The 10,569-nt window shown below is 34.5% G+C and overlaps 1 protein-coding gene across 6 annotated transcripts in view; it reads right to left on the bottom strand.

Annotated features, from left to right (window-relative positions):
* Positions 1–6,380: 6,380 nt before the first annotated feature.
* The window catches only part of UBE3A (ubiquitin protein ligase E3A), a 241,480-nt gene continuing 237,291 nt past the window's right edge, over positions 6,381–10,569 (bottom strand). For all 6 annotated transcript variants that reach the window (XM_027856645.1, XM_027856648.1, XM_027856643.1 and 3 more), the window contains 2 exons: positions 8,877–9,020; positions 6,381–8,080 (listed from right to left, as the gene is read on the bottom strand). In XM_027856645.1, the coding sequence (XP_027712446.1) occupies positions 7,960–8,080; positions 8,877–9,020 (265 nt within the window). In that variant the 3' untranslated portion in view covers positions 6,381–7,959. The remainder of the gene's footprint in view (positions 8,081–8,876; positions 9,021–10,569) is intronic.

The following is a 10,569-nucleotide window of genomic DNA, read 5'->3' as shown; positions in this document are numbered from 1 at the left end:
ACTATTTCTAATAGTAAAGTTTCTGACAAAACAAAAAAGTGTATAGTCAGAACGTATCTTCAGTTATACAGATATTAGTGTACTATTTATTAAGGCAGGGAAGTTTTATGATATATACATTTTAGAAATATTTCGATAAAAAAGTTTCAGTCCTTGGTATGTTTAGCTTGTTATTTGGAAAATACTTATGTAGAACAGCCCATTTGATGTTGGATAAATGAGGTGGATGGATGTCCAGGCTCTTGGCTTCAGTCAATGTGAAAGTTTGGTAGAGATTAATTTTCTTAATTCTTCTTGCAAGTTCACTCCACTTGCTCTCATTTTCCATTCACTAATGGTAAAATTCATGAATTTCAAAGGATGATTATATTGGAAAATTCTGATTTAACATCACTCGGACACCAGAGCTGCCTTTTCAGCATTTACTTGGAAATGACTTTTGTGCCGTTTGCGGACAGTTTAGGATGTAATAAAGTGATATTTAGAAAATGTCAGGGAACATCAATATCCTAAGAAGTGAGATTACATACTGCCAGAAGGAAAATAATACCAAGAACACAGAAACTGTTTTGAAATCATAAATTATCAAAATACCCAAACACATCAAGCGATAGGGCATCCCATTACACCTTCAGGCAGTTTTAATTTGTTAACATGTTATATTAATTAAAAACCCACTTTTGTATAACTTCAACCCAATTATCCTACAACACAGAACAAGTTTAATTGCTCTGTCATGTCTTCAGATCCCCTCCTTTTCCAGCCCCTAGTCTTCCCCAGGCTAAGTATAGCCCAAATTCATCCAACAGATTTGCGTAGCATAAATTGTGTATCGTGGTCACCAAAATCATATATACATAGATGCAGGGCACCTACAGAGGTTCCTCTTATTTTTGTGAACAAAAAGTAGGTGACCCTACTTGTTTATTGGATTTTTGTCAGAGCTCTTGTGAACCCCTTCCCCCAATTCTGCCTGTCAAATATTATCTCATAATTTTAGGCATATCCCTAAAATAGGTCCAAAATGAAGATGTCATATTCCACATGCTGTAATTAACCTTTATTCTTTCCTAAAAGTTATGCCTAGGCCTTAAAGGAACAAAGTATGCACAATTCTATTCTATTCCACATTATGTATAGGCTCAGACAATCTAGAAGGGATCTTGAAGGTCTTCTAGTCCAAATATCTCATGGGAATGATTTCTAATGAGAACCTGGACCAAATAGTTTGTGACTTGCTCAAAGTCACTCAGCTATTAAATAAGAGAGCTAGGATTTGAATTCAGGTCCTTTGTCTCCAAACCTAGCACATTTTCAATTGTGCCAACCTGCCTTCAGCCGTTTCTATAGCAATTTTGAAAAACTAAGTCAGTTCCAGGGCATTCAAGCTCACCATAATGGAGTCTGAGAGTTTGGTTAGAGGTTCCAGGAACAACTCAAGAGCTGATCTGGCTTCTGTGTATGGCAGGATAGGAACAGGATGATTTTGGGCTATGCAAAGAGACTACAACGTATTCAGGAGAAAAAACAGCATTACCTCACACTGGCACAGAATTCAACTGAGCTCTGAGAACAGGAAGGAGTGAGCCAGATGATTAGGGAATTTGCCCTCATAGAAATCAGTTTTTATTCAGAGTGCTTTGCCACTATCGATGCATATGCTCCCACATTAAATTATGAGGCAAAGAAATAAATACTAGACATCTTAAACTGACCAAAAACGTTAGCGGTCACTAAAATCTTATACATACATACACATATAAAGTCATAGTGCCTCAGACAGTTACTAGCTGTGTGACCCTGGGTCACTTAAGCTGTTTGCCTCAGTTTCTTCACCTATAAAATGGGGATAATTGCATCTATTCCCAGGGTTGATGTGAGGATAACATGAAATATTTATAAAGTGCTTTGTGAAGCTTAAAGTGCTATATAAATGCTATTATACATTTGTATCAAACATCAGATCACAATCCAAGTCTAGCTTCCCCAAAGGAGGAAAATGCAATAGATGCATCCGATATGATAAAGTCCTTCTCTAATTTCATTACTGAGAATGGATGAGTTTCAGATATCATCTTGCACTGTGGACTCAAAGCTGTTTTCAGGGCTAGTTCCATGAAAATAATGCTGGGGTGAAGGGATAACTTGCACTAAAAGCAAAAAGCACATGAACAATCCATACCCCATAATGAAATGTATTTATGATTTCATCAGTGTATATGATGCAGACTGCAGTCTGGCCATGCCTGCCCAGCCTGTGTGGGTCTTATCCAGGTCTTCCCATAAGGTGGCTGAGGTGGTGAGTAGGGGAAGGATCTTGCCCAATGCGGGCAGCCTTTCTTGCTTTCACTTGACATCACAAGGATAATACTGGATGAAGCTACGAGTTATTTCTCAATCTTACCATAAAACCAGCTCATCTTCTTCACTCATACGTATTTCTTAAATGACTGTTTCTCTTTAACAGATGTTTGCAATGTGTTGTAGCCTGCACACGCCCACTATAGCCCTTTGGGTCATCCCCCTAATGATTTCTGAAATATTTGCTATGATGTAAAAATCCATCCAAGACACGTGTTTGTAAGTATTGGTAATGGAACCTCTAAGAAAATCAGTATGACCACATACCCAGACTAGTAAGCAGTTCTGAAGACCGGACCAACCCACATGACCATGCTATACAGCTGAGCACGTAAGAGTAAAAGTCATGAAGAGTCAAAAACACATCACTGAATTTCTTGATATAACACATACCCTTCTCCAAAGAATCAAATAGGGGCTATAAAGAAGCTCAAAAAGATTTAAGCCTTCTTGTTTTTTTATTTTTTTCCATGACTCTCAGGCAATGTACTTTATTAACATCAACATCTGAGGCAAACTGGATAGTGTTCATTCGCATTACAGGGTCATTTTTTTTTCTTAAAATGAGAATTTCCCCAATATAACAGAATTGACTAGGCCTTACTGTGTTGTCTACTCTACGTCTTATAATTATTACTAATAGCTGACTTGTTTATAGCAGGATAAGATATATCTACTTTGATCTTAACAACCCTGCGAGATAGCTAATGATATTAACATCATCTCCACTTACAGATACAGAAATTGAACCTTTAAGAAATCAAGGGCTTTGTCTAAGGTTACACAGCTAGTAACAGAGTTGGAATTCAAACCCAGGACACCGTCAAATTTCAATTCCAGAGCTTCTGCACCTAAACTTCCACTCTTGCCTTTCCTCCAATCAAACTCTCATACCACTGCCAGAATAATGTTCTTAGGCATAGATCTGATCATGCTATGCATTTTAATAATAAAAAAAAAAAATCCCAGCGTTTCCCTATTGAACTGAGTAATGTTTGAATTTCCCTAGCATTCCTGGTCCCCCCTCAACCCAGTGCTCCTTAGTGCACTATCACTTCCACATCACCTCCACTTGAACTACTCATCTCCAAGGCTTTTCTGGGACTGCTCCCCAGGACAAGAATCATCTTCTCTCTTTGCCTATTAAATTCCCACCCACTCTTGAAATCTCAACTCTGATACAATCTCTTCTTCAAAGTCTTCCCAGACTCCCTAGTTTGATAACAACTTTCCCCCTTGTAACTTTCCAAGGTGCTCATTAGATCATATTGTGTATTGTAGCTACTGACTTGGTGTCTTACTCCTCCACTAGACTCTGAGCTCTTAGAAGGCAGGTTTCTTAAACTTGGATCTCCTCCAGCACAGTTCTGTGCACACAAGTGGAGGTATAATAGATGGTGTTTTATATATTAACAGCTCCTTATGTAGGTTGTATTTAATTGAGATACTGCACATACTTTATGTTAACTGATTACTTTTTTCCATTCTTAAAATTCTCTTTCAGTGGGTAGAGACAGTAAATTCCTTATGGGGATGATTTCTTATGACAAACTAAGTCTGAATCTGATGCTCTGATCTAGCCTTACCAAGGGCATAAAGAAAATAGAGGTAATATATGACCAAATTACAGTTTAAAACATACTATATAATCTGCCATCTTATTTTGTTTTTTTCTTCTTTCAATTGACCAAGCGTCAATTTCTAGGTAAAAAAAATAATCCCTCATTTAAAAGAAATGACTGCAAAAAAACATTGTCTGTCTTTGCATTCCATGCCCAGCCTTAGATCTTTAAATTTATTAAATATTAGTAGAGTCTTTGTGAAAAAAAATTTTAGTGTACAAAGATTATTAAAGTGCAGTTCAATACAACATAAACTTTTTTGGGTGTTTCAGTACCAGATTGTTTCGTGCCATACTTGTTTGTAACTGATGAAAGTATTATCAGAGTCAATGAAAGCTAAGGATAGTTTCATATAAGGGAAGAATATAATGTGTATCTGTCAATTATAAAATAGCCCCTTGTCATTATGGGGGGGGGAATAGAAAAATTATTCCTATAACATAAAAATTTCCAAGTAGGTTGTAAGGGTGAAAAAAGCTTATTGTTGCATGTTAAGTTGCTACGGTTTATGTGGAAGGCCTTTATAGGTACATGTATTCTTACCTTCTTTGGAACTAATATGACAAGACAAATTACACTATTGAATAAATAGCATAATAAAAACAAAACATTAACCTTTTTATTTAAAGTTGATTAATTTCAGTTTCTTTTACTAAAGGGTGATAAAAATGTCATTACGGCATAGTATCTGGATATATTTAAAACCCATTCTCATAGATACACAAGTGATATACACATCATCCATCCTCTGTGCAGTTAGTTGCTCCTATTATCACGTTTGGGTTTTTTTTTTTGCTTTTTGGTGAGGCAATCAGGGTTAAGTGACTTGCCCAGGGTCACACAGCGAGTAAGTGTCAAGTGTCTGAGGCCGAATTTGAATTCAGATCCTCCTGATTCCAATGCTGGAGCTCTTTCCACAGCTCCACCTAGCTGCAGGCCCTCCTCCCCCACCCCGTATCAGCTCTAAATCTGTGTCTCAAAACTCCCCACAAAAAACCACAACATTATAGAAGTTAAAAGAACCTCTAAAATTGTTGTCCAACACCTCAATGAGGGAACTGAAGCCAAGAGAAGTTAAATGAATTGCCCAAGGAAAGGTTGCTAATTAACAAAATTCCAGAAATTACAACCAAAGTTTAAAAGGCCTGAACATAAGAAGCAAACCACTTTTCTAGAAAATAAAATAAAAATCGATAATTACCTTGAAACAAAAGCCTTCTTTCCCTAAGATGACTGTATAATACTATGCCACTTTAAAAAATAGCAAACAGCCGTAAAACATTGATGAGCTAATCAGAAATTAGTATCTTAAGCAAAAGGTAATTTTGTTACTACCAAGAGGGCAATAATAATAGGCAATATCCCCTTCAAAATGAGAAACCCTAAATTCTATATGGAAAATTTTTTTTAAAGTGGGTTACCTAGTGACAGTTATAAACTTTGGAAAATAAATACACTAAAACTTGGGCTCTTTTTGTTATTCTTATCCCACTTAAAAATTTAAGCCAATTCTTTCTATTAGTGTTATAATTAGGAAAAATGGGACATTTTTGGGAAGTGAGTTTTTAATAAAAGTATTCCCTTCCTATGCTTCACTGATGTTACAACCTACATTTTCAGACTGAGATACAAAAACTACTTTTGAGGAAAACTAAATTTAGAATAAGAAGTTCAGTTTTTTTAAGAGGAGTACTGCCAGTCATTTTTTTTTTTTGAGGATATGTTGAGAAATACAGTCCCAATTAAATCACTGGTTTCATCCAAACCCTTGAGACACAAAACCAAGAGCTATTATACAGAGAGCAAGTACCTGTTTTGATTTTATTCCATTCCTATCTGCCTGGTCTATCTTTTAGTACTAATTAGCAATGGAAAACTATAGGCATGTGCAAAGAAGTTGTAGCACACAAGAAAATAAACTTCTGAAGAGAATAGTTGGCATAGTCATTTTTCTTTCTTAAAGCCTTCCTTAATGTGGATTTTCTTTTAAATTCCTAGTGTTTTAAAATAGTACACCTAGTGCTTTAAATCTGCTGGATTCATAAATCAAAAACTTGTCTGAGAAACATATCATTAAAATGGCAAGATTTCAGTAGTGGAGTGATAACAGAATTTAAGAGAATAACTGAGCAGCTTCAAGTTGCTGCACTCATTTATTATATAAAATGCCCATTGGCACTTGGGGTTTCCTTTGCTCTCACTTTTACTGTATAGAAAATTAAAAAAAAAAACCCAAACCCAGAATGGATAGGTAAGTCCTTTAGAAAAATGTATAATCTTGAATGTCTACTGTCATGTAGTATATACACCTTAACAATATTCTAAAACAAGTGAGACCAAATTACACCGAATTTAACTTATCAAGTAAGGAAATCACTGTCTTATTTTTCCACTAGGTCATGGTGAAAAAGGTCACTGTTTTATTCGGCATTATAGTTACATAACAGTTCTGTTTCTATTACTAGAAAGAATTTATTAAAATAATCCTGAAAGACATCTTTTCCCCCCTCCAATGATTTCAAGACTTATCCTTTTCCTGCCAATTTCACACAAATCATCAAGCTGATTTGACCTGTAGAAGTCAGTTAAAACAACTGTCAAGGCACAAGCTCAGCTCTGCACAATAGCTATAGCTTGTAGTAAAAAGATTTACCAATTATGTCCCCTTAGTTAAAAATACACAATCCCTTTATTGTATATTGCAACAGGAGAAATTAACATTACAGACACAGAAGACTACAAAAGGGGAAAACTACTTCTGAATTGTCATTTAAATTGAAAACCTATTGTTTATTTTCTGTAATACATAAAGTAATTTTTAGCATTTACTTTTTAAAATAATATTGAATAGGTGGGGACATACAATAGAAACAGGCCTTAAGATCAATATTTTCATTCATTTCCAGGTTTGCTTATTGTTAGATTCAATAAAACAAGGAACAGTAGCCTTCTTTTTTGATTATGTCGCAACACTGATCATGTGCCTTGATAAAGGAGCAACAGTTCATTAAACAGGATGTTGACATCATGTAGGGAAGACTTTGGATTGTCGATTTCAAAATCAATGTAATAGGCAATTAATAAAACTTAATTTTAAGTGCACTTCCACATGCTTTGTCTATAATATAACAAATTTCCTATCTTTCTTGCAATACACTTGGCTCACTACCATTTGGCTGAATATGCACTTTTCCCTAGTAAATGTTAAAAACAAAACAAAACAAAACAAAAACCACAACCAAAAATCTATACTCTTTCATATACTAACAAACAGGATTGGCTACTGAAACAGTATATTGCAAGACACGTAAAGACAACATACAGTGGCGTGAATTTTGTTTTGTTTTTTAATTTGTTGTGCTGTAACTAAAGTAAAGTTCTCAGGGTTGCAGTTAAAACATTCCAAGTTCTCCCTTCCACCTTTATTGATTCTCAAGATTTTGCACAGAAAACTCTTTGGGGGCTAGAACAGCAGTAATTGCATCACACTGTTTCCAGGACTTCAAGTTTTAAAAGCAAACTGTTCAAAAAAGTACAGTTCCTGATTTGAGTAGATACAGGGACAAAAAAATAGCACATACTTGAAGGTTACACGGGCTACAAATGATGGCAATATTTTCCTTGGGAAAGTACAGTTTTGTTGGTATTTTTTTTTTAAATACTCAAAAAGGCTCAACTTCAAGCAGTAATAAACACAAGCAAAAGTGATTTAACCCTTAAAATAAATATTCAGGAAAACCTCTCTGTACATACAAGTGAAAGAATATGTAACACTTTCACGTGAAAAGAAAAAAATAAAGAATTTGTTCATACAAGCAGCTGAAATCTGCTGTTCCAGCCCTAATGTCCCCATTAAAGAAGGGAGGCACAAACACGGGTGACTACTGTAGCTCACTATCTTATGGCCTTTTTTGTATAGGGACACCATCACCACCAATTTTTATCCCTTTTTGTTATATTTATTAACTTTTTTTTTTTACAGCATGCCAAATCCTTTGGCATATGTGATGGCCTTCAACAATCTTTCTTTAAGTTTTTCTTTGCTGGAGTATTCCGGAAGCAAAAGGACATTAAAGCAAGTGTGAGATGTAGGCAACCTAAATGAAGAGAAAAAGGAAAAAAATGGAAAAGTATTAAGTCATGGGAAAATACAGTATACACACGTGTTATGATCTGTGGAAGATGTATATTCCATCAAGTTGGTTTGCCATTAATAATTCACACTAAATCAAAACACAGCAATGAGTTTTTTGCTTTTGAGTTTAAATTACAAAGCCGAGATCCTCTGGCCTAAAAATATGCAAGGTCCAATGAGATTTCTCTGTTCAACTACCTGTAAATTATTCAATGCTATACATAATTTTAAAATCAAATTAAAATTAAACATACTAGTCTATATCTGGGAGGAAATGCTACTGAGGCCAGTAATACACAAATGGGAGTATGGCAATTTCATTTTCTTATTAGAAACTCAAGATGTAATGGCAAATGGCCAAACTCCTATGCTTGGGTTTAACTATTTTTGAAAGAATTATTACTTAACCAGTGACTTCAACAGAACTAAGCTGTGAATTAAAAAAAAAAAAAAGTGAATGGACCACAATAATTTGCTGAGACAAAAAGTTAATATTTTATTGAGCTGAAAGGTGAACCAAATTTTTAATAATAATAATAATGATAATAATGAAGCTATACACTTATTATAAACCAGTACAAACTGCAACTTCAAAATATTTTTTGAAAAATAGTTAAACTGAACCAAAATCATTATTGCTTCAAAGAAATCCTCAAATATCATTGTAAAACTGTTCAGAGTATTATGTTTATACTTGAATAAGGTACATTTGGGGAACATGATAAAAGGTACTATTTATTCATGAATTTCATAATTACCTTTCTGTGTCTGGGCCATTTTTGGCTATAATCATCTTTAATTTTCCTAGTCCTCCCACAGGTGCTCTGTCTGTACCTGTTGTAAACTGCAAGAAGAGTCTTTTCTGCTCATCTGTAAACGAATGGACGATTTCCCAGAACTCTCTAAGTAGGGGAGAAAATGTAACAGTAAATTCTATTTAAAAAATGTGTCATTGGCTATAGGATTACATTTATGAGCTTAGTATTACATGAATTTTCTATTAAAAATATATTATATAAAAAACACTCTATCAAGCATGAATTACCTGCCAAGAGATATGGCAGTCATGAGCCATGCTAGTTTAGAACAAACTCATCTGTAAAAAAAGGTCATAAGCAGTATTGCCTCATAAAACAATTATCATGTAACAGCAAATTTATGAGATGCTTTCTACGCACAAGCAAAACCATTCTGAGGGTATTTAAGGATAAGGCAGCAAGGAAGATGGTGAACAGATGAAAAATTGAAAGGATCTGTCAAAATTCCTGTAACAAATTCTTTTCTATAATAATGACAGTGTGTGTACCACATTTATATTTGAACGCCACAATCTTGGGTATTGGAGGAAGAAGCTGAAACAATATTAAAGAAAACAAAAATGGGATTATCAGTTGGACAAGATAGCAAAATCCAAAGCTGAGGATAACAATTTTGAAGGTACTGATAAATCAATTCTGAATAGGGAAGAAGAGTGAACAAAATTTCAGACCATCCTGTTACCAAATACAAAGTGATAAAACATTAAAAACTACCCAAGCCACAACAATTTCTACAAATTTTTTATGACAACATTCACATACATTGAGAATACCTCCAAAGGAGCAACAGGAAATGAAGAGGAAGACTTTCACAAAGTAAATCTTACAGTAGCACACATTGAAAGAAAAATATAGAGAATGCACAATACTACTGTGCTTTGTTTACTGCTTTTAGAAGCATTTGCACTGGTATAGTGGCTATACTATAGCTAAATACCACCTTAAAGGCCTTTATACAACAAACTATCTCACATACCTATGTAAAATCATGAGATTCCTTGAAAGATAAAACAGATACTTTTGTTCTAAAACCCTCATCTGATTATGTGTATGATGAGAGAGACAACACAGGAAAATATATACTTGCCAAAGGAGCTAGACACTACCATTAAATATGTTCAATACAGAGTCCAAATAAAATGAAGCATATTTTTAATAGGTGAAGCCCTCAAGATATTCCTATATGTGGTTGACAATGTGCTCACTGTATTAAGCCCCAGAATATCGAACAACTTTCTAAATGAGACTGATAATCACTCAAAAGCATTCAGCTTAGGTATTCAAATGGAAAAAACAACAACAATGACAACAACAAAAAAGGATGGATAAAGAAAGCCTATTGCTCCGACTATGCTATGTACTTAGATGAATAATCCACAGATGGATGCTCCATCAGTAAAATCTGAACAATATATGTATATATATATATATATATGTATACATATATACACACACACACACATATATATGTGTGTGTATATATATATACACACATATATATAGATATAGATATATATATGTTGTTATATAACTTGAACTGAAACTGCATATGGAAAATGAACTGGATCAAGAATTGAATAGGAGAATAATACTGGATTCCTTTTGAAAAACTGCTGTGCTTAGAAAGACCCAA

Source organism: Vombatus ursinus, unplaced genomic scaffold, assembly GCF_900497805.2.
Source record: "Vombatus ursinus unplaced genomic scaffold, bare-nosed wombat genome assembly UNPS02011591.1, whole genome shotgun sequence".
Lineage (NCBI taxonomy): Eukaryota > Metazoa > Chordata > Mammalia > Diprotodontia > Vombatidae > Vombatus > Vombatus ursinus.
This window is presented reverse-complemented; position numbering and strand designations above follow the sequence as displayed.